The sequence below is a fragment of the Cyclopterus lumpus genome, chromosome 23, assembly GCF_009769545.1.
Source record: "Cyclopterus lumpus isolate fCycLum1 chromosome 23, fCycLum1.pri, whole genome shotgun sequence".
Classification (NCBI taxonomy): Eukaryota; Metazoa; Chordata; class Actinopteri; order Perciformes; family Cyclopteridae; genus Cyclopterus; species Cyclopterus lumpus.
Window position 1 is genome coordinate 6,859,467 of NC_046988.1, and position 25,811 is coordinate 6,885,277.

Here is a 25,811-nt window from a genome sequence, read left to right on the forward strand (position 1 = left end):
AAGTGAAAGCAGTGCAAGATTTATTGATGTTCATTTGAGGAGGATCTAGGCCAGAGGTGATTTATTGTATAGACTAATAGCAGTGGGCAGGAATGTTCTCCTGTATCTGTCCTTGTGACAGCAGAGCTGAAGCAGTCTGTTGGAGAACGTCCTCCGCTGTCCCTGCAGTAGCTGGTGGAGAGGGTGGTCCGGGTTATCCAATATGGACAATAATTTCTTCTGTGTAAATTGTAATCTATGATGAAACTCCCATTCATCTCAGCATGGTATACTGACCACTGTGCTTTGCATTGATTATAATATAAGTACATGTAGCTTCACATAACTAATAGGGATTCATTAGCTTGGAAAGCATGGCACTTAACCCTAGCTGGGCACTGCATTCACTCTATCCATTTCTACGCATGGCTACTCCAGCTAACTCATTTAAAATGATTTTAATATGCATAATGCTTTCTGGGTCAGAACAGGGCCAACGGTGTGTGGGGGGAAATCGGCTTGTGCTTCTCACCTCATAAAAACCTGATAGGGGGGGGGGGGGGGGGGGGGGGGGGGGGGGGGGGGGGAAAAGAGAGTTGGTGTGAGAGCTAGAGGGATTTAAGATTCAGAGAGATCAGATAACAGCCCTGCTACCTTTACTCAAGGGCACAGTTCTAGTGTTTGGTATTGAGATGTAGGGGGAGTGAAGTGATTCTACTGGGAGCTCTGTCGCCTAAGTGTGCTACAGTTGGTATTTGTTTGCCTTCAATATCTTTGTAGCATGACATCGGAGACTTTCTAAAGACATTTGCCCAAATGGAAACCTGTAGGAGGTCAGGAACGTGTTGTAAGGGACTTTATATGGATATGCTGTAATTGATCTCTACATTTAGGATAGCCTTTTCATTTATACAGGCGTATACAATGTCTCAGACAGTTTCAAATGTCTGTAAAACATCAATTATTTGTCATTCTTTTCAGTTTCAGTTCCCAGTTTATTTATATATATATATATATATATATATATATATATATATATATATATATATATATATATATATGGGTTTAAACATGTTTAGAATGGATGTTTATAATTAATCTACATTTCCTTTTCCTGCTTCCTCCTTATAAGCGCCTGAAAGTGCAGAATAACGATAGTGAGTTGTAATCATAGCTAGATAATGCAGATAGACAGAGAAAGTGTGGAGATTTCCATTCAGCTGTGCCGTTAAGATGTTCTCTCATTGTGGCACAATAGAGGGCTATTTAGAGGAGTAATGATACATATTGTATGTGAAAAGAGATGATTGTGATTATTATAGATAGTTGGAAATATAAAGAATTGGTGACTGGTTGAAATAATGTTTTGTTTGAAAACAGGAAATCAGCCTGGCTTGATGCTAAGCTGTCCACATATTTTGGTTTTGTGGTACACCATTTCCAGCCTTATGGAAACACACCAGTGCACTCATTTTTGGCTCTGTCACAAGTCAATTATTCTGTGTTTAGAACCATAGGGCACGCCATTATTCAAGTTAAGTATCTTCCTTCATTATCGATGCAGGGACAGGAAAGATTTAAGCCAATCTTCCCATTATGTTTAAGCATTGCTTAATAGTCTGCTCACCCATCTCACAGAGGGGAATTGAACTCCTCATTTCTGCCCAGTTGGTCTCAGTAGCTGGATTTTCAGGTACTCTGGGCTTTCTGGAGATAAGGTGAATTTAAGTAAACATGACGGTTCTGACTGTATGCAACCCCCACTGGAAGTTAGCCTTGATAAATGGGAGAAATCTCCATTTGATAATGGCTGTTTTCCTGCCTCAGTCAGCCCGAGATAAACCAGCCACCGTATTTATCTTTCTCCTGAATGTAATTAGTTGCTCACCATCATTCTGATATTCATGGATCAATGGCCATGGGAGAGGCTGTATGTTTACAATGCTTTCACGTTGAACTGAGAAGAGAATTAATTTTTGATGTATTTTGGCTACCACATCACTTCACAGTTGACCTTTCAATTGATCATGTTTGTCTTTTAATCTGGTGGACTGTACTGAAGGTCACTGAATTATGCATGTTTTGCTTTTGATAAAAAGCATGTTCGGTTTATATGAGCTCTGTTTTTCATTTTTCAACAGAGAGCTTGGACGGTCAATACTTTGATTGGTTGACTCCCATTTTAAAGAAATTCAGTATCTTAAGGTAACATCCAAAAGCACTGTCCTGTTGTAGATTGGCATCTCTGCTCTGCAGACATGGCGAGCAGACAGATTAGAGGTCAGACTATAGAGTGCGAGGATGCTGGCTCATCTACCTCGCTGGGTGTATTTCATAAAAAAATCCACACAGACATTTTTCTCCCAAGGCTCGCTCATTACCGTGATACCACATCCAGTCAATCCATTACCAAGGTGGTTGACAACGGCAATTTATTCTACACTCTGTGGCCTCCCTGTTTTTTTACTGCTTTGACCAGCAGTATTGACTCACTGATAGCGTTATCAGCACAAGAAACAAACCATATGACATCCCTGTTGCAGACAGGATAGATGTCTGTCTGTAAAGAGGAATGCCCCATACCTGGCACTTGGAAATGCATGCTATCTTTTATTTTCTGGAGAGATGGCCTCATCTGTTCTTGTTTTACAGTTATAGCGTAGATTGACACCACTCTCACGACTGTACGCTCATTTTTAAAGCCACCACAAGTAGCTGGCTAACTTAGCACAAATACTGGAAACAAAGAGAAACTGCTAAAGGCAACCACATATTCCTAACTGCTCATCCGAAACACATTAATTAACATGACATATCTGAGTTGTAACCTTCAGAGAGAGCCAGGCTAGCCATGCCGCACTGTTTCCAGTCAATGCTAAGCTAAGCTAACATTTTCTTTAAGCATAGCCCCATGTCAGTACTTTGTAAAGTGTGGAAATGTTGTGGAAGTGTTCTTATCATCGGTGCTCTCTACAGCTGTAAATGATATATTGAATAACAAAAGGCTTGGCTACAATCCTTTGTAACCCAGTCCGCAATGCAAATGGGATGACGTTGTCGGATGACATCATGTCTGCTTGTCCCTTCAGTCCATCTCAGAGGGCAATATGGTACTTTTATGATGTTACACAATGTGTTTTATGGTTTCATAATGGAGTTTCCTGCAGCATTTGAAATAAAGCCATATATTTCGGATCCCCTGCTGATAGTTTGACAAACTTGGAATATATTAAACTTCCTGTCGGGAATTACATCTGACATATTTAATTATTGCACTGGATTCTGTTTGTTTTATAATTCTCGGGCTATAATTATGTGCGCTATCCTTCGGACCATTGATAGTTATTGTATTTCTAAGGTGTTTCAGAGCTGAATGAAAACGTGACTTGACTCAAAGTACCTTTGAACCACTTTAGCCAACTTTTGCTTTGTCCTAAGTTTAGGGTCAAATGGATGGGGTTTGACTTCATTGGTTCCAATGTGAGAGTTGAGGTCAGGCAAATGGTTTCGTTGTACCAGCCGTGTTCAACAGATCACAGATCAGAATGTGAAAAGATCTTAGATAATTAGCACAGATCCTTGAAAAGAAGACAGATTTGGTTTGGGTTGGTCCCTGTGGTACCCCCTCTATAGCTACAGTTTCTCTCTGGCTAATGCTGGAATGTGACAACTGGTCACGGCAGAAGAAAGGAGGGCCTATTCTGGATTGGATACAGTGCCTGTTAGTGCAGCAGACTTGGCCATTACAAATGCTGTGAATCTGACCACTGAAAGCTGTTAAGGCAGAAAGATGTGTGACACTGTTTTCTGCACCCATACCCATTCTTTACATACACCATAAAGAAGCAACTCCTCAACATTCTCAAAAAAAGGAATATAAGATTACAAACCAATTCTGGTGGAGCGTTAAAGTTTTTGGTTCTTATTGGAGACCAGAAGGCTTTTGAGCAGAAACAGAATGCTGCATTGTTTCTCCAGCTGCTCCCTCCTTGGCAGCGCTGCAACACTCAGATCCTCCACTGGCTTCGTGATTTGTCATCGGCAATTAACGTTGTCCTCATTATATTCTCCACCGCAGATCAAAAATGATCCAGTTTCCCAAAGAAATGCAGAACTTTGAACAAACATTTGGTCTCCACAGAGCAGACGTGAATAATGGACTCTTCATATCCACATTTGATTAGCTTTCAATAAAAGTATTGCTATTTTATAGCAGAACAAGAGTTATTGGTATACAAAAGTTTAGTACTTCAATTTCCAAGTTTTCAGGGTTTGGTGCACAGATCTTTGGTGCAGAATGGAGAACAGGAACCTCTTTCCTTGGCAAGCAACAGTAGAGCCAGCTCGACATTGCCAAAGTCTGCCATGCTGTTGATTCCAGTAAATAGTGTGCCTGCAGCCCTCTGGTTAGGGTATTGTTGATGCAGTGTGTCCACACCTGGTGCTCTGCGAGTGTGTGAGTGAATTGGAATATGTGTTCATGCGAATTATAGAGCTGGACTGAGGTGAAAGGTGAGCTGAGAACATTGGCTGTCCTTTCTGAGCCGTGACTCTTCAGGACCCATCAACATGCATCTATTCCCTGGAGAGAAAAATCAATGCCAGGCAAAAGTATTCTGTGTTCCAAGTCCCCCATTTTAATTCAAGCGAGGGAGTGGGGCTTCCATAATGTTGCGTGTAGGTGGCTGGAGGTGCACGTTTTTATAGGTCACTATGCCAACACCCGCAGCTTTGCTGGAACTAGGCCAGTGGGTATTGATTGGAGAAGCAGAAGGTAAGATACATTAAAGAGGTAAGGGGAAAAGGGAATAGGCGTATGAAAATGAAATAAATGATCACATGCTGGTGATGGTAAAGCACTCATGCCACTGGAGGTGTAATAATGACCTCTGGAGAATACTTTGTCAGGAAGATGGGTCATTTTAATGAATGAGAAGTAACAGTTTGAATTCATTCAAATGCATGTAGCCTTATCCTAAACTATGGCTGTGTCTAAATAACCCCATAGTAAAAAAAAAAGTTGTATGGCACAAAAAACAAACATTTTATTGAGCCCATAACAGTTACAATTACAGTTGTAATTTCTCATACTATATGCTTGACACCTCATCTAAATTATGTGACGTAAGTGTCGGAAGTCTCAGAATAGCTCTGCTCACTATTGAGTGTGCATTATGTAGGGAGCAGGGAATAAATCAACAAGGGAGAGTTTGTTGACACAACCATGTAAGAGGCTACATTGTTCCAATTTCAAGAATTCTGGCATTAACACCAATTTATTTTAACAATCCCATTTTGTAAATACAAAAAACACAGATTCTATTTAATCCCACAATAGTCAACTATTGAGTGCCCCTTATTCAGAGAAGAATCAAACAGTTAATTGCAGATTCAATATACCATTTTCTATTTTTTTCCCCAAATGGTATTTAAAAAAAAAAAAGTAATCTTGAATGAAAAGTTACAGTCCTGTTGAACATTTTTGCATATTGTAGTTAGTGATAGTGAAAAGCAGAAAATTAAAATCCCAGCGAAATAGCATAATTTTGCATAAATTCTCGCAGATGCAACAATGTGTAGTATCTGCAGCAGCGACATCTGTCTGGCATTTTAAATCATATCATCAGCCTGCACACAGCTGCGATTTATGTATTGTTTGGCACAGTCAGAGAACAGCACTCGATCCGTTTTTAATCAGCCGTCACATTTATTACTGCAGATGCAGGCGACTCGGGGAGGCCACCCTAATTACCCATCCACTGTCAGCCAGTGTAATCAACTGTCGAGACCATACTGGATGCAGCTTGGACAGACGGACTGGCTGCTCATTTGTTTTGTTTTCTGGTTGGATCTCTCCATTGGGATTGGATGGAGGGTGTTCAAATTGGCCACTGTTTCACTGATAAGAGCTGGATGTGTGCGGAGCCAAGGAATTTACAAACCCTGTAAAACTCTCAGCACCCAGTGCTCCTGGATATTGCCTCATGTAAACGTGCTTCTCACTGTGAATGCTGTTGGGCACAGTATCATACTGTGGGCATATGGCACATTTATTGGGTGAGGCGTTTTTTTTGAAGTAGCTGCTCCCCAAGGTATTTGAAAGTTTTTCCAAAGACCTTCCTGGTGGTCTTTTGGGTTTCCATGAAGGTGTGAAACTGTAATTTGCTGTAATTTTACGCTCCCGAAACCTGTTTTTTTCAATTCAATTACATTCATACGCATTGCTTCTTTTTTTTCTTTTTAATGGTACACATACTCCAGTGGCAGGTCTGCTTGGACGCTTGCTTCAACAAGCTGCTGTTCTGAATGGACAAACTGTTACGAAGACTTCTTGTGCGTCGGCAGTTGTACATCAGAAGTTTTCATGTTCGTCATGTAAAGACTCAACTAATTACACAGCTTTTTGGAGGCCCGAGTTTTGACCCCACGATTCCCAAACCAGTCTTTCCTTTCACTGCATCTGATGTATTTATGCCCTCGGGAGAGAGCATTAGTTTTATTAGCGATTGATTTCCCATAGCCTTCCCCCTGCTGCGGGCAGAGGATTCATCATGCCTTTTATTGACACCATCACTCAGGGGACTCTGCGTTGGGCTCTGCCTCCTTTTTAGCTGAGGTGGCAGTGGTGGCATTGTTGTTAGATCACCTCTGTTTTGTGCAACCAGGTAATGGGGAAGCAATCAATCAATCACTTAGATGGAAATAAAGACTCTGCAATCAATCTGCTGATAGTAAGATGAAGGAGTTGCACTCTCGATGATTGGGTTCATAACTTTTAATCACTAGAAATTTCAACCTGAAATGACGAAAATGCAAAATGGCGGCACTGTCCTCGGGTTTCTGCTTCAGATTTTTAAAACTGGAAAAAACGCCATTCTGCCAATCGTTTACAATTTTTTGTACTCACAGAAGTTGAACCCTGCCTAATTTCTAGTTCTACAATATCGATCTATTTGAAGCAGTAGTGTTTGTTGTTTACTTTGTACTTTGTTGTTTAGCACTTTAGTAGCACTTAAATGGCACTTACGGATAGTACTCTGTAGTTTAACGTTATTGAAGAAATTGTACTTGCTTGATTCTTGTTGTTCTGAGTTTGGACTCATGGTTTAATGCACTTATTGTAAGTCGCTTTGGATAAAAGTGTCAGCTAAATGACATGTAATGTAATGTAATGTAATGTAATGTAGTGAGAAAGAGAAGTTCATAGCTGTTCAACAATAGTTACAAATCCAGCACTGTGCGTCACCACTCTCCATTCACCAATTGGTCTTCCAACTGACTCCAACCTGATGCCTTTCATACAAATATACTGAAAATAGAGCTTGTGGGTGAGACAATGTTTGATAATCACCTATGAAACGTAAAAAAGGGGCATTAACATGATGTATTTCTCAATAATAATTGTTCAAGTAATGGTCTATCTATTGTATTCACGTTAAGCACAGTGAGTTGACCCTGGCCTATAAGGAGTTAGCTGTTCTCCTAATCAGGAAACCGGCTGCAGAGGGGACATGAAAGCAAGTCCTTGGCTTGACACAAGAGAGACAGCCAACTTCCTGACGCTTAGCTCAGACTGTTTCAGCCTCTTTGAAGCCGGGAGCCCCCGGAAGAAATCTGTTTCTCCTGATTGGCTGCTCGGACCGACTGAGGATGTAGAGGAGACTTTATCTTAATCAGCTATGAGTCGACTGTTAGGCTCAGCTTGATGGTGACGCTAGAACAGCTGGGCTTCAGTGATGAGGAGTAACCACAAGGGTTTTCTTTTGCTTATTCAAATTCATGAATACTTATTTTACTTATTTTGAGTGAAACTTATCCTTAATCTGTCATCAAGTAGAAACATTGTATTTTACCTTGAGTCTGTGAACAACAACAAATAACTGCAAAGATGAACCGTTGCCGTTTCATAAAGAAGGAAATACAACATCTAAAATAGACTGCTTTATGTAGTTGGCTGTGCTTTCATTGTACTTTTTGCATGGAGAGTTCAAATAAGCAAGTTAACTGGCCTCTCTCTCATTCCAAGAAACGTCTGGCTGGTTATTCTGCACCCTTGGGAGAAATGCTGGGATCTGCAGGATGGGTTATTTTTAATCAATGAAAAGATAGATCCAGTGAACTGAGCAGGATATGATCAAATGTAGGTTACTGCCTGGAATACAAAGTGAGTGGCATCCTCTGTGTCTCAGAACATCTCGCCAGATTAGTTTTTTCATGCCATCAGTGCCAAGCTATGTTGAACACTATCCAGCAGCAGTTGATCACATTCACACATTTAAAAAGATGGAAATAAAATAAAACAATTGCATCTGAGAAGGGCATAAAATCTGTCAAATTTAGTCTTAGGCACCAGTAAAAGAAAGAAAAACGCTGCAGGGTTGAGCATAAATCTTTCACAACTAGGCCACTGGCAGTATGACAGACTTTTATGAAAGCTATCTGGATATTTATGCATTTTTCCTCTTCTCCCATATTCGTGCCAGCTTGGCGTGGGAAAGCTGCGGTGCCACTTCTGGTGGGGATATTGTTTTGCCAGTGGCGTCGCTGACGTATGATGTTTGAACACACCCTCAATGCTCACTTCCTGACCCTTTCAGCCTACAGATAAACAAACTAATCAGAAACAAAGAGTTGATAAACAAAAAAAGGAAATATTTTATTAAAATCTGTGTGTATTGTCCGTCTCTGCAGCATAACCATTTAGTGAGGGAGAAGAAAATGTAAACGGGAACGGTATCTTTATTTTCGGTCGGAGGAATATTGACGAGGACATGAAATCAAGAGAGCTCATCTTACTCTTTCGTCTTCATCGCCCTTTGCCATCATGCTGTGGCCACGTGCTGGCAGCATTATAGAAGCTGATTATCAGCCAATGAATGAATCACTCGGAGCCCGCCGGGCGAGCCTAACGGCTTTACGCATGATCGCCCCACCTTGCACTGTGATGGATGGGTAGATACTTCCAGGATGGATCTCCACGCGTTGGCTCGCCTCATGCGGTGCAGTACAATACGCTCCCCGCTGCAGTGACCATTGAGCGGAAATTTATGGGATTTTTATCCTCAACCAGCTGTGGCGCTCAACGGGAACAAAGCCATGACCAGTGTTGTCCTTCCAACTCCCCATGGATTTAGAACACTGCTTCGTATAGATTACATATCGTGTCAATCAAAGCGCGGTGTGTGAGCACTTTGAACGCACATACACACAACCTTTAAAATCAGATTACTCGTTGAACCCTGACCCCCGTGCATGTCTCAAAAACTCTACAATCACTTTTAAATCCTGTTAGAATTGGATTAGCACAGAGGGGATCTGGACCCTGACACCCACACACACACACACACACACACATACTCTCTCTCCATCCCTCTTTAATACACTGCCCCTTATCTCTCTGCTTGTGCTGGTAAGACAGAATCAAAGTGACGATATGGTAATCAATAATTGGTAATGGATGCGATGAGAGACTCCTCTTCCAATGCAAATGGTTTTGAGAACTCAGAAAAACTTTCAGTAAATGATCAACCATTTATTCTTGGCTTAATCAGGACGAGTCATTGGAAGCATAATATATGCTTTTCTTTTACAGATTCACAGGGATGAACTAGGTAGAACAAAGAATCTACTAGTTTTAAATAACTTAAATCTATCTGTATTATCTTTTGGGGTTCAGAAAATATGAGAAAACACCGTTTTCTAAAGTCATCAGTTGCCTTCTTTTGACTGACCAACAGTCCACACAAATAAAATAAAACAGTTTACAATAATATCAAATGCAGAAAACCAGCAACTCCTCATGTTAGAGAAGCTGAAACCAGAGAGTGATGATATGGAGCAAAAGGTTTCCCACTGGAATCAAGTTGCATTTAAGTTGGATGGCCCTTTAACTGTTTCTGAGAAGCCTTCTGTGACTCTTTACCATTTAAGAGCAAAATGGGATGTAAATTCCCGGTGATCCCGTTAGATTTCACTTGTTTATAAAATGGTCGGCTCTGCTCTTTAGTGGCTCCACCTCAACACGTTGTCCTCTGTTCTGCTGCGATGGGGATGTGCGGTCCCTTCAGCACGGAGGACTACTATTCTCAAAGGGTCTTTAATCCTCGGTGTTCCTGTGCGGTGAAGTGTTTCCTTCAGCCAGCCCGAGATTAGCATTGTGTGAATAGGACTGTCTTATACTTAATTAGCACTCTTGGTCAGTAAAGAGATGTAAACGTATGAAATCTTGGACCGACAAGGGGCACTGAGAAGAACTCGGTCCCACAGCAGACCTGTTCAGATGAGTTATGATATTAACTTCATAAATACTAGAAATGAAGATGAAATAATGGATGGGGGTTGGCTAGAAAGAAAGACATAATGCTAACATGGGAAAAAACAACAAAGAGGTGACGATATCCTGAAATAATGGACAGCTCAGTATCCATTAGCAAGCGCTGTTTTTAGGATGATTGGCTAATCCATCTCATTACTGCTGTCAGGGAGCCGGAGGATGCACTCTGCTACTAGAGGTTGTAATTCAGCCGGTCCTGATTACGTTAAGCGGAGGCAGTTTATACTGCAGATGTTTATTAGAGCCGAGCAGGTGCAGCAGACAGACAGACAGGCTGGAGCAGAGCCCGCATATTTAAAACAGACTCAAGTGCAGTGTTTTCTTTTGTATTGCAGTTAATATTGCGGCTCTATTAGCGCACAAAACAATGTAAACTAAAAGGTGGGTTTATGGAGGCTGACCGCAGAGAGTGATGTACTTTGGTGTAGAGCCGTGTGTGTTTGTGCATAAACTTATCGGAAAACTGTAAACTGAACTTGATGCAGTTACAAAAACAAATATTTTTGATATAATGCGGTCTAATTGGATTTCCATAATAAATATTGATGTCGTTTGGGTAAAGTTGTTTAGAATAGCATCCATTACTATATGCCTGAATAGTTGTGTAAGGACGTACTGTATACTCGCATAGCTCTGTGAATGTACTCTTGTTTAATTGATCAAATTTAAAACCAAAAAAGGTCAAAGTAGCTTTTTAGGAAAACGTAGGCGATGCAATGCACATTCCTGTTTTCTAACTTTTTTGCTGATGCCAAACAACAAATGTTTAAAATATCGAATGAAATTGAGTAAGGAGTAAGATGTATTAAGAATAGCTCATGTGTTCGATCCCAATGAAACATTTTGGTGAGAAATACTTAATGTAAACATTACTTTGTGTGCAGGAAAACTCCACTGCGTACCTTTAAATATTAAGAAGATTTTCAGTGAGGCAACTCTAAAGACACCGTGTTGGTGACAGGTTGAACATTTTCATCTATTTTCATTATTTTACACCAAGGAGGGCATATTATTCCCTTGTGCTAAGCATAGAAACTGTAAATATTTAATTAAAAGATCATCCCGACAGATCTTTTTATAGCAGCGGCACAAAGACATGGAACAATATCTGCCTGTAGATTCTGCTCCACCTTAGCTGTATTTCTGGGAGACACAATCATTTCCATTCCACCGTAAATCAAGGAGTGATCTTGGAGAAAAAAAACCCCTCTTCCTCTCTTTGTCCACATCTCCTTTGGGACTGATGTATTCTAATAATGAATTTTACTTCATCCAATCAGGTTGGAGAAAATGTCAGTAGGTCCCTTTTTATATTTTGAACGTTCAATGTAAATTTAGGGGCCGTAGGTTCCAACAAGAGGCCCAGTGTGTGCCTCCAGGCAGCAACACCACTTGAAGAAGCAAATCACTGGTGGTGAGATCACTGTTGGGGAGCTGGTGGAGTGCCTCATTTGCATATTGAAAAGAAACATACCCAAACACTGAAAGACAGCCAGTTTTCGTGTCGCTAAAAGCAGCGGACAGGTGAAAGAACACCTCACCCTCTTACAGATGGCTCTTCAAAAAATGTGTCTTTTCAGGCCCTGATGAAAATCCCTCCCGATTTCAACCCCCCCCCTCCAAAAAAAAATAAAGGAGAAAATCTAAAAGACCAAACCCGTCCTGTACTTAGAGGATTGTGAATAGAGTGCCCTGCAGCCCGCCCGCCTGCCCCACATACGGTGGCTGAATACAAAAGACCCCCCTCTGTAAGAGCAATCACTACGGGAGACCACTCTATCTGCACCGCTGCAGCGACAGGCCTCAATGAAGCCGTCAGCACAGGCTCTACTGTCACACACACACACACAAAGACAGACTCCTTGCATGTCGCCATCTATTTCTTTAGCACTTATAGCCACAATGAAACACACACACACACACACGCACACACAACCAGTACTTTCAATCCATTCCCCTCATGGCCAATGCTTTTTTTTTCATCCTCCAGTGCCGGGCAGGAACAGGGAGGGAGATGAGTGGTTGGCGCTGATTTGAATATTTAAATTATTTATCACCAGAGAGTATTGAGATCCGAGGCCTACCAGGGGACGCGAGGGAGCAGGGTGAGGGTGAATCTAGCCATGTTTGTGTTTGATAATGTGCCTGAGGGCAAACTGGAAAGTGGAAAAAACATGGCCTTCAAGGAATCTAAATGTTTTTATTTGCATTTTAAGGCTGAGTCGGTGTTGTAATGTGAGATTGCTGTAGTCTCTCTGGACATTATTGTAAATACAGCATTAATAAAATGTTCAATGTTGATCATCTTTACATTTCCATACATGTTTATTGCTCTTATATCTCGGGTCCTGCCGTCGTCATATCATACTCCGCACTGTAAAACGTTTTATGAATAATGGCTCACTGTGGAATTACAGAAGAAAAAAAAAAAAAGGTTAAACTGGATGATGTAATGCACTGGGTCTTTAGAAATATCCGACAAGGGAGAGTTCCCCTTTGGCTTGTTGCAACTCAGAGCCTGAGAAGCACACTTTCACAGAACAATCCTGGGAAATGAGGGAATTTACTACAGCTCATGTGATGACAAGGCTGTTAAAGGAAATTAGGATTAACACATTGAGCAATTCTCACTTCAACACCAGATTCATCGGGTTTTTGTTTTGCCAGTCCTTCCCTTTTTTACCTTTTGCTGCTCTCATGCTGGGTACAGGCTGGCAGTTCCATCTCTCCCTCCCTCCCTCTTCTTTATGCACTCAGCACTAAGTTACAATCTCTAGACAAAGGAAGTCCTCGGCCGGCCCCCCGTCGCTCTCTCTTCCCTCTCTGGTGCACGGGAACAGAAACAACGCTGATCAAGCCCTGAGAAAAGAAGATTGCCTTTAGGCCAGTGTGATCGAAACACAAATGTTGTGACATTCATTCTCACATAACCATACGTTTTCTGGTTGCAGCACGCAAATACATTTGTGCCTGGTGTAAAAATCAAATATGTGTAGTGGTTGTTTTTGTATTATTAGTTTCTTTTATAATGAATCAGTTTTAAGGTGATTTCAAAGTTTTTCTTTGTTGTTTTCTTTGACACCCTTTAACATTTTTGCATCAAGTTTCTATCATCTTATTTATCAATCTGATTGTGAAAACTATGAATTGTATTAATCATACAAAAGTCCACTGTCTTGGTTCTGTCAGGTAGCCTTTCTATTGTCTTCTGGCATTCTGCCTAGCTTCAGAAAAGTAGAATTTACAATGTTATTTTTTTTATTTTTAAATATATATATTTTTTTAATCACAACATTTTCTGAATCCCTTTTCCTGTTGTGGTTGCTTGTGTGTTTTGATTTTTCAACCAAACTTCCCTCTGCAGTGGAGCGCCGGTAAAAACGTATGAAGATATTGAAAAATATATAAATTAGATGTCGTGATCTGATTCCTGCTAGAAACAAACAAAATAATGTGTCTCGAAGTCAGTAGACAATTCACTGACAGAACATGGAAAGACTCTTTACATTAAGCGGATGAAATGACAAATTCAATTATTTTTAAAGTTCACAGTGTTTAATATTGATGCCAGCTGTATCTTTTATTTATTGTATATATAATACTGTATCTTGTGGGGGATTGAGTTGTTGTAGCTGCCATCTATCACTCTCCATGTGGGAACCTCATTTGTTGCCGTTTGTGTCCCCAGTAATGATCCCCTAATTATGAGAATCCACAGCAGCCTTGGGGGTGTGAAACCACATGAGTGTGTGTGTGTGTGTGTGTGTGTGTGTGCGTGTACACGAGCGCGCAATGCACCTGTGACATATGTACATGCTGTGAGTGTGAGAGAGAGCAATGATGCAAGCGTCTGTGTATTTAATCACACACTCTGTGGCCTGTTTATTACATTTGGCGTCCTCATTGCATTTGTCTATTACATTTCACTCATGACTATCATCAGCAATGTGGAAAACACATTATTCCATATGAGGCCATGCTGTACATACTGTGTCCAACAAAAAGTCTTTGGAAAATAAATGACTTGTTCGTACTTACACTACATGTTAAAATGCTTAGTTTAGAATATGTATATTTATAGTCATGTGATTGATTATTAACAATCAATCACATGACTACTTCACAGGTGGTGACATAAAACCCAACTATGCTATTCCCAACAGATTTACTTTTAGTAATTTTCCTAGTTTTTTTGGCGCACAGCTTTACGGTTCTAAAAGTGATTAAAAAAAATAGACAAATAAAATGTAGCCATTCATTATGTATCTTTTTGAAGATGTTATTTCATAAACTATTCTGTTTTTCTGCTCCTTTTTTAGCCGAGCCATTAAGACCAACCAGGACCTTCTCCCCGAGACTCCGTGGAGCAACATCCTGTTTGACGACTTCTGGGGCACCCTGCTCACTCACAGCGGCAGCCACAAGTCCTACCGTCCCCTCTGCACCCTCTCCTTCCGCCTCAACTACACCCTGCATGGCCAGCGGCCCTGGGGCTACCACCTGCTGAACGTGGTGCTGCACGGGCTGGTCAGCGCCCTCTTCACGGCCTTCAGTCGCCCGCTTCTCGGCGGCGGACCGTGGAGCCTGCTGGCCGGCCTACTCTTTGCCTCCCATCCGGTTCACACTGAAGCGGTCGCCGGCGTGGTCGGCAGGGCGGACGTCGGCGCCGCGCTGTTCTTTTTGCTGTCGCTCCTCTGCTACGCGAGACACTGTGGACTCCGCGGGGACCCGCGTGGGACTCTTCCGACAGAGCCATGTGGCGGCAGCTCAGTCGGCCGGTGCTGGGCCTGGATGCTGGGCAGCCTGTGGTGTGCAGCAGCCAGTATGCTGTGGAAGGAGCAAGGGGTGACGGTGCTGGCCGTGTCGGTCGTGTACGACCTCTTCGTGTTTCAGAGACTCCGGTTGCGCCAGGCGCTTCTCCTCCTGCTGGGAAAGGTAAATGAATGCATGCTACGCATTCCACAGGGGCCGGCGTGCTCCCCGGCTCCTGGCGTCTCCACCAGTTTCCTCCTCATTCCCTCATTACTCATCCAGCCAGCTGCTGTGGTTACTGTATGGTGGATTATGTTTTGTGTGTGTGTGTGCACGCTGTTTGCTTTTCATTAGGAGTGCAATTAGGGAAAGCTGTTTGCCGTTGCAGAGCCGCACAGTTGGTGAATGAAAAGTAAACTATTCTCATTTGTCATCTGCTAAACAGGAAGAGACGATATGCGCAGAGGGAAGTTTTCCAATTCCTCGCAACGCTGCCACCAACTTCAGTAAATAGATGCACATTAATGCAAGTGGATTGAGATTAGGATCTCAGCCTTAGTATGTGTGTTTGTTTCAAGGGGGACAAAAAGAGCACAGGAAAAGCTATTTTCAGGGGCAATTGTTTTGTGTTCGGTATCAGGTGACGAGAGGTATGGGCAGAAAAACAATAACACATCCTACTCTGGTAAATGATTTTTTTCCCCCCCACTTGTCGAGTAAGCTGTAAAAACAATGTACACGCACACACACGCACTATTCTTCTTCTGCAAGACTCCATTTTCCCCTTCAAACTCAAGTTATTTGTGGAGGACCTTGACGCAGTGACTCATCCGATTATGGGGATCAGTGTTTGACTGGAAAAGCTCTTCTCATAAGCGCTCTCCATTTGATTAGAGAAACTGCTCCTTAGCCAACATGATGGCCCTTGTAAAATGCATAACTAGCGCAATAAAAAGTCCCCTTGGGTTTACTGAGCAAGGACAGTCTGGCTCTCAATGGAGTGAGTGTGCATCGGAGTCTTTTTATAGTTGATGATTCTTCTTTCTTTTTTTTTTTATAGCACTGTGATGTAACCTTCAAGAGCTCATCACAAACGTCCTATGGAACTTTCTGGTGTATGCAAACTGCAGCACAGAACCAACTCGAGCGTGACAATCTTATTGACACAGCCAGCCTCCAAATGAAAACATGTTCTACCTTCAAGTGTGTCAGGCTTTACCGTAGCGGGTTCTGGCAGAATGATAACCCACGATTGTTATTAGTGGGCCTGCGATGAGCGGCCCAGAGAGGCCAGAAAGAGGGAATTGTAATGTCTTCTCTTCTCGGTGCTCTGTGTGTGTGTGTGTGTGTGTGTGTGTGTGTGTGTGTGTGTGTGTGTGTGTGTGTGTGCTTTCACAGCTTCAAGACCATGTCTTCCACATTGCACCCAGTTATTTATTAAAGCTGCTAAATCACATTGTGTCTGGTCACACCATCTCAAATTCAAATCGTAAAAAACAAAAGAAATATTGAAAAAACTAAAAGTCTAAAATTAAATTGACTGAGAAACGTCAATCCCTCCTAAAATGCAGTATTTGTCGGTATGGTATTATACCATCAGGCATTCACATTTGTTGTGTCTGTCTGTGTGTAAACAAAGAGAGTTGAGCCAGAGCTCAACCTGTTTTTTTCCCCGTCTTTTTGCATTACGGTCTGAACGATTTCATCACCCTCAGTGCGTGTCAGAAGCCCTTATGAAATAATCCCATTTTCTCCTGTGTATTCATCCCATGGGAGAGCAGGGATATCATCAGCAGCCTCCGCCTCTTTGTCCAGACACAATAGCCCAGGCCAGGCATCCCTGTGCCAGCCTGTCAGGTCCTGGTGCCAATCCCCCAGCGCCCCATCGCCGCCTCCAGCACATCTGGATGGTTTATCACTCTGGCAATGCCCTCCTCTGCTGCCCGGGTCACAGCTATCTTGGCAGGGAGCTCGTTATGTGCTGGGCCCGCCACGGGGGCAAGTGTTTCCTCGATTATGAGCCAGACGTCTCAGGACGCATGGGAACACAAAAGGGAGAGGGATACAGAGAGAGAGAGAATAAGCAAAGGAGAGGGAAACTATGCCCTCACTTCCTTTCCTTTATCTGGTCTCGGTCTTTCTCACCTACTGTGCCCTAACAGCACTTTGGGAATGGACGACCGTGGCTGGCGTGTGCGGTATCACACACTGCCACTGAGGCACACTGTCAGTAGCCATTGAATTTGACGGTAGATGGAGAGGTTGGACATATTCTCAGTGGAGAACAATGCAGCGTTTTGTATTTACATTAAAACAATTCAAAAAATCTCATTTGTTCCACATGGAAGCAAACGATTGGAAAAAGCTCCACGCCGCGTTATCTGACCGCTGCCTCACAGCAGCAGCCACAAACAATAAGGAAATGCAAATCAGCTGCCGTGGAGAAAGCAGGAGACAGATGTACTTTGCTTTGGCCAGCACTCCATTTCTCATCCTATTAACTCCATAATCGGACTGAGATGAGATTTGAAATGAGACGAGGTAGAAGAGAGGGAGCGTTAGAAAGTGGAAGATGGAGACAAAGAAAGGTGTGGCGTTAGCACTGCAGTCTATTGAGAGGGCAGAATGAGTCTTACGTGCCAGGATCATAAGGATATTGTTCTTGTTTAGTTAATGACTAAAACAAACAGGTTGATTAATGAGGCTCCAGGCTTTAGACAGGTCCAGGGAAATTGTTTGCTTTTGTTGGTATTAGGGAAGGTCCCACTTTCCACTAAATCAAAAGGTGTGAAATATAGTTCTTTAAATAATCCTCCATACTCCACACTTTTTAGATTTTTATTTTACTTGAAGGCACATGAACATTAAAGGGATTTTATATTGTTCTTAAAGTGTTGCTGACTCCTCCTCCCTGTTTGCCTCTGAGCGCTGCAGGCTCGCAAATCCAGTTCAGTATATCCAGCTGACGGTTAGAGGGATGTTGATGACAACTTCTGTTGCACGTTCTGCTGTATGCTCTTTATTTAGCCTGCATTTGTGATATGATATGCCATATCACTGGAATGCCAAAAGTAGGGCATAGTCAGATTTTCTGGCAAGAGCATTGTCTTATTTCTTATCCTAAACATACCTTACCCAAACTATTATAACTGCACAAACATGTTTTTAATTGCTTGATTCAACTTGTCATATGGCATATGTCTGTTTTTATCCACAAGGTAGTCAATAGATAGTTGTTAGCTCGCTATCTGTTATTGCTAAGGGTTAATTGTTGTAACTAAATTAATGAAGTTATTGTTCTTCAGGCGCTAAACAGCTTCAGGTGACTACCCTCTGGGCTGGAGCGGGGCCAACACTGAAACCAAGACAGTAATCGGATATGTAATCAAGCCATTGGTGGATCGGGACACAAGACTTTGAAGTGTAAATGAAACTAATCTGTTTGTGCAAGTGTTTCTTGCATGAGACCCATTGTATTTGTTAACCTGGCTAAGCTATTTAAAGATAATTATAGCAATAGCACAAATTAGTAATTACAAGAAAACCAACAAAGCTGTATGTCATTCGATCAAGATCATCAAGGATCCCCATGTCGTCGTGAACCCCCTTTCACAGTGATGTCCCTATATTACTCAAACAGGAAGCTCTCTAAATGTCAAGTTAACACCACCGGCGCCCTATGCTTTCATCAGCTGTCTTGGTGGACAGCACGCAAGGCTTCAACCTGCGACCCGTCTCATTACAGTTCCCTTTGCCAGCAGCAGTGGGGCTTTCATGGAGAGAACTAATGGGGTAATTAGGTCACTCTATCAAAGTCAACCCTCTCAATGCCAGCCAATGCTGCTGTCTGATGACTTGGGTGAGTTGCGCCCAATCAGCAGAATCCAGTACACATATGAGAGTTGGAAAAAGAACTGGGTGCATGCCTCATTGTACCTTTCATCCCAATTTAACATGACACTGGTAATGCATCAAATATGAGCCCGGCTGGATGTGTGCTGTGCAAACACAGCGTGTCCACAACTTGAAAGCCTTTCCATGCACATGTTGCTGAGAAAGTCAGGGGATGTGACTCCCAACTCAACTTGAACGCAAGAAAAGATACACCTTTTTAATATTGATAAGTAGTTGGCAATTAAACTTTATGGTTGGCATGATATTTTGTGTTTAGCATTTTGTGAGATGCAAGAAAGCTAACATTTTCAAAATAGATTTGGGTGCATAACAATATTTGTATTAAAGTTTCTTAAACAAGTGGTAGAAATCCCATTCCTGATCAGCCCAATGTGCTTGTAAGAGTTATCAGCGGTTTGAATTGGACATGACTTTAACAAGAAAAGTCCGGAAGATTGATCCCCTGCTGTCTTGCATCAGTCCACAGCAGTTTTAAACAGTGCATGTATGAACTCAACCGTATCCCGCTGTTTCTTCACTCTGCACGCTACAGTGTCAACAGGCAGACCGCAAACTTCTGGGATTAATAAAACGAGAGCTAATAATGAATGGCACCGTTAAAAGATGAAGGATTGGGAGCCTAATACTGTATGTTTATGTGCGGAAAGAGAGAGGTGGAGAGAACGAGAGAGGGGTTAATTCAGGAAAAAAAGTGGAATAAAAAAGTAGTAGAGGAAAAAACACAGAAATTGACACTGAATTTCCAAATGAGGATCCAAAGTGTAAGAGATATGTGGAAGGTTCAAAGGCCTGGCGCCAGCGGGATGTTGCATTTGACAGTTGGCTAAGGATTATGCCAACCGTCCTCTATGGATACACACAGATCACATCAAGGCAAATTAATAGCTAAAACATGTTCCCAGGGATTTAAGTTACAGTAAAGCTGAAAACAGCAAAAACCTGAAAGTAAATACAGAAAGTAAAATAAAGAATAATTGTAAAAATAATCCCTGAATTTTACTTGTTTAAAGTGTTCTTGTTGAAGCCAATAAATTATCCTGATCATATGCTATCGTGACTTTATTAAAAAGGACATTTTAACATTTTTTATAGAAAATGTATAGAAAAACACAATGGCACTTGTCAGAATTTTGTTTTTTATTTGTGAGGACATGTAGAAGCAGAATAGCCCTCTCTTGTTGTGGAAGTCTGGCTTGTCAAACACAGGTGTGACTCATAACCTTAATTAGCTCCGGAGAGCTTGAATGTAGCAGGGCCATCGTTAATGTGATTAGTTACACCTGTGCTTCTCCTGCCAGGAGTCAGAGGGTGCACCAGGAGAGAGGTCCAAGAAATATCTAGAGTGTAGCTAGTTTTCAAACTTGATTCCCACATCAGATTCATAGATACCTCGAGCTGAAGGTGCCCATTTAATGATTCATGTAGCCATTAATCATAGTTTTAAATTACCACTAAATCACAAAGCCAGCTCATTTCAAGAGCTGTATTAGTCAAGATAGTGCCCTGCCAACAATCCTCTGACCAGGGTGTAGTTTAGTGGGGAATTATTCAGTTGGGTTATTGAAGATATATTTTCCACAGAAGACTTGGAGAGAGAGTCATACCAGACTTAAAGCAATACAGGAAAATACAACCGGCAAGGGATTGGTGTGTTTAGTTGGCTAGAAAAGTTCCAGTTATTTGTTGCTGAGTTTGTGAATTAATTCAGTCATACATCATTCAAAAGCAGATGCAGCCTCCTTTCTCGCATGCTTGCAGGTGTGTGTTGTGTGATCGACCGGGGAGTCAGTTAAGGAACAATTTAGAAATAGACAAGGCAGTGAGGGGTAAAAAGAAGCTCATTCACCTAAGTACCACCAATGACTCTCTTGCTGCAATTGGCTTATCTTCTGATGCCAAGCAGAATTGGATTTCTCAGACAGTTCCCTCCCTTAATAGGCAATGTGGGCTATCCATCAATAAGCACACGCCCTTTTTTGTGTAAATGGCACTCTCTCTTATCCTTTGTGTGCTGCCTTTCAGCATGCAAATCAATATCCAATTTTCTTTCTTTTTTTTCGCTCTCACTTCCCCACTGCTCATCCGAAATGTTGAACTCCTTGAACTGGCCCTTTTCCATCTTGCTATCGACAAGTGGCTTTCTGTCACTAGCTGTGTCTTCACTTCGTCCCTCAGCTAACCTCATGAGGAAACATGCCTTTTCCATTTCAGATATGCAGAAATCAACTGGAGCCAGTAGGTCATGGGAGTGAAGGCTAAACCTCTTATTCTAATCCTAACATAAGTTTGTTATGGTTCACTTGCTGTTTTCCATCAGCGTTCCTGAAAGCGGGCACGACCTGACTCAAGCATGCTCATTGTAAAAGAGTCTCCAAAGTATATTAATGAGACAAATGAACGCTTGTTCTTTGTTCTTTGTGTAGCTATTATCTGCCTATTGTGCAATTCATGCATTGCAGGATTATACAGAGAGTGTAAATTATTACTGTAGTAGAGCAAACTTAATTAGGAGATAAAAAGAAAAGTCGGGCTACACTGGATAAACACTTTGAGTTATAGAAGACATTGGAGGACATTAAAGCCAATACAACTACAGACTACTTGCATGTAAACTATCCTCCTGTCGTGCCATTTTAAAACCAAACAGAACAGCAATTAAATTATGAAAGTATGCACACGTGTATGTGCACACACACACACACACACACACATCTAATTCCCCTCTGGATAGGTTCAAATACAGTTCATATTACTCTGAACAATTAAATGGGCTCAGAAACTAGGAAGTGAGCAGCATCTTCTATGCTCATCACTCAAGAGGTTATGTCGTTTTTAGTCCATTAGATAAACTCTGTTAGGAACATGAATAACAAGCACGGCGTTAGTCAGGACTGCGGCAGCCTGTCTCTGTTAATAAGCCTGTATGACATTTCAGTTTAATCTTAATGAAAGGCATTTCCCTCCCTCCCGTCAACAATGAATGTCATTTAGCAAGCCACTGATCTAAGGTCAAGGATGTGATTGCACAACCTTGTCTTGTCATAGCAACTGTATCTCAAAGTGCAGACTTCCAGACTTCTCTACTGGCCTCCATTGTGAAGCAACTGGAATTTAATTATAAGTTTGGCCCCGTAATGTCACATCACACTGTTCCCGTCTCTGGCTTTTGAATTTAATTAATGCATCAAAGATTTTCCTGAAGTGTCACTAACCAAATGTCTGTATCAAGTATGTATCAATACAACCGTCAGGAGTTCCACAGCATTCAGTTTAGGCCACAGTGACAAGCGGCTGTGTGTGCCACTTGGTTTAAAGGTGTTGCGTGACAGACTACCGAGTAGTGATCGTGCTGCAGAATTAATGCTCTTATGTAAACAACATCTACATAACACAATAAGTCTTAAGCCAACTACCAGTCACACTCACCGCAACCCTGACAGGCAACAAGGAAGGACTTAGAGACAAATCCTCTCGTGCTTTAAATGAATTTCAAAGTCGACCTCAACCAGGTCCGAAAAGAGGCAAATAAATACTATATTTTTTTTAATATTTGGAAAGTTGTAGTAATAATCTTTACTACCTGTACTATCTGTACGTTGATTTCTTTCTCTATTCGATGTGGCTCTTCACTTCTTATTCTCAATAAAATGTTATTTTGAGTATGACATATTCCATTAAAAAATGATTATTTCTTAATGTAAACAGTCACATTGTTGCTGACCAAAAGAGACACCCATTACAGCGCCCAGCTGTCCAAATCCCAATGTGTCTTTCACCAGTATGAACGTTGTATTTCACTATTTTCATGTAAAAACGAGCTGTGTTGTTTCTGGCTATGATGCATTTTGATTTTAAGAAGTGTGCTAGTGTTTCAAAGGTATGATTGTAGATGCGTGTGGTTTATGCCTTAGGAAGCTATCAAAAACATTCCAGAGATTGCTTTCCACGGTTTCACTTTCTATAGGGGATAGTGGGGTAATACTTTTACAAGCTTTTTCTTTATTTCAAAGGTGGCTTTATACATCATATCCTGACAGCTCATACCACATGACTGGAACATCCTTCTTATTAACTTGTTGTCTACGGTGACCCCCAGTACCTTTTTTATACGACCATTGATGCTCTGATTCAGCTCTGAACAAGATCGTGACAGTTATTGAAATAACCCTCCGGAATGAAAACAAATTCAGGTGCTCTGGAATGCAGACACAACTTTGACTGAGCCCCTCTGGACTAAAATGTTGATTTAGGGGGTTTCTTTTAGCATGACTTTTTTTATTCTCTCCTCTCTTTCAGAAAAAGAACATCAGTGTTTTGCTGAGTCTTGGTGTGCTGGCTTCCTGGGGAGTGATCCTGCTGTCTGCTCGCCTCTACTGGATGGGAAATAAGCCTCCCAACTTCTCCAACTCTGACAACCCTGCGGCTGACTCCCCACATTTTCTCACTCGAACACTAACGTTCCTCCACCTGCCGGTTGCCAACGCATGGCTGCTGCTGTGCCCCGACAAGCTCAGTTTTGATTGGTCCATGGATGCTGTGCCCTTGGTCAGGTCATTGGCCGACTGGAGGAACCTTCACACTGTTGCCTTTTATGGTGGATTTGTCCTCCTGAGTTTGTTTGGCCTCCGTGGCCGCACCTCCATATCCAAGGAGACCAATGGGAAAGCCTATGTCACCAATGGGAAATCAATCACCAATGGGAATGGTTACCATGCCCCTGACACAAACCATAACACAGACCCGGGGCCAGCGAAGACCACCCTAAACGGGTCAGCTGGACTCCACCACTGCCCTCCACGGACGTCCCTGCCCCCTACAGAAAACCTAGTACTATTTTCATTAGGGATTGTCTCATTGCCTTTCATCCCAGCCACAAACCTGTTCTTTTATGTAGGTTTTGTTATTGCAGAGAGGGTACTATACATCCCCAGTATAGGCTTTTGTTTACTGGTTGCTGCTGGTGCAAGAAACCTGTACGTTAGACTGAGGACACGAGGCTGCAAGGCCTTAATGTTGATTCTCTGTGCGGGACTAGTGCTGCTGAATGGACTCCGAACTGTTCAAAGAAACAGGGACTGGAGCAACGAGGAGAATCTCTACAAGTCTGGGATTAGTGTGAATCCTGCTAAAGGTACATACAAACATCGTGTTCATAGAACAATTCAACCGTACATATTTTTTTCTGATGAAGACGTCTCTGCTTTAGAAACTTTTGTTTTGTTATTTAATTCACAAATAAAAATGTTATTGAAAATGCATTTTCAGCAAATTGCGGCAATAACACTCTTTTTAAAATGAATGCCAACGTTGTGTAACCTTTCCCTGACACATGTCTCCTGTAGCCTGGGGAAACTTGGGGAATGTACTAAAGAACCAGGGTGAGATGGCGGAGGCAGAGAAGGCATACAGAAACGCTCTGCACCACCGAAGGAACATGGCCGACATGCTGTATAACCTGTGAGTATTAAAGGCGCCGGCTCCCCCCTCCTCCTCCTGTTTGCAAAGTCTTGACACGAACGGGTTCTGATTCCTCCCATCCATCACTCGAGATTGCAGTGGCTGAACAAGAAAGGCAGCCGGGGGAAAGGGAAATAGAATACTGAAAGAGAGAGTTGACAGGCAGGGAGATCTTAAAAACAGCGGAAATAGATCTAATACATGAGGAAAGGAGCAAGTGAGACTCAGAGCTACGTGTGATGCAATAGTGTGATGAATAGGAAATCCCTTTGTGTGTCCCTGGTGGCTCTTTGTACCTTTGGCTGCTGATTTCGATTTTGGAAATCAACCCTGGAACACAGAGTGTTAAAGGAGATAAAACCTCAGAGCCACGGCTCTCATGCGGACACTGTTCTTTCTCCCCACTTCTCTATTCCCTCTCAAGTTACGGGTGTCAGGAATCTGGTAACGTAACTTAAGGGAAAAGTGAAAACCTATTGAGGGTGTTTTTGGCATTCTTTGAAACTGAGGTGCAATTTCAATGTTATTAATGGTCGGATATATTGGGGGTTCTGTTTTGGTAAATGATACAGTGGCTGCTATCGTTCTTGTTGTTTTAATTCTCAGACCCCTCAACACTTTGACATCGCTGTAATTTTGCGTAGACCTTCACAGATTTAAAATACCGAGCCAAATCCTCAGTTACGCAATTAATGCTGTTTTTTAAAATATCTCTCATTTTTTTGCATTTCAGTGGCTTGCTGCTGCAGGAGAATGAGCGTTTCTCTGAAGCACTGCATTATTACAAACTGGCCATTGGGAGTCGGCCAACACTGGCATGTAAGTAAAACCAAAGAAAAGTCTCATTTTGCGGCGATGGTTGTGATCGAAGCGGTTCGATTTTCTCACTCATTGATTAATCAGATGTGAGCCAAGGGCCATTACTGGATCACCATCATGGTCCAATTTTGAGTGCTGAATAAGAGGTTCTCTTTCCACACACTCATTTGGAGGGCCATATTCAGGCTATTTCAGCTTGACGGTGAAATGATGAGATTCAATCTCACACTTGAGTGCCTGCATGTGAGATGAGGGACCATTTTATGAGAGAGGACGGGACAGGTTCCAGACTGCTTTTTCAACTTGATAAGTTATCTTCACTTCGCCCTTCGCTTCATCTCCTTTTAGCCTCATTTCTTTTCTTATGGTAATTTTATCTGCGTTTTGACCTCTGTGCCGTCTCCTCTTTTTGCTGTATTATTTGCATGTCCATCTTCCTCAACTGGATATGTGAATGAATCAGAAATGACTTGGATTGAGTTGTTTGCATTGTCGTGTTCGTCTGTGTATTCAAAGATCCATCGGGGCATACGTGAGTGACAGCAGGCTCTAATCC

The 25,811-nt window shown here is 42.0% G+C and overlaps 1 protein-coding gene across 1 annotated transcript in view; it reads left to right on the top strand.

The window, feature by feature from the left end:
• tmtc2a (transmembrane O-mannosyltransferase targeting cadherins 2a) overlaps window positions 1-25,811 on the top strand; it is a 44,790-nt gene that overhangs the window by 7,068 nt on the left and 11,911 nt on the right. The window contains 4 exon segments of the mRNA XM_034526434.1: window positions 14,632-15,247; window positions 23,276-24,110; window positions 24,322-24,436; window positions 25,170-25,255. Coding sequence (XP_034382325.1) covers window positions 14,632-15,247; window positions 23,276-24,110; window positions 24,322-24,436; window positions 25,170-25,255 — 1,652 coding nt within the window.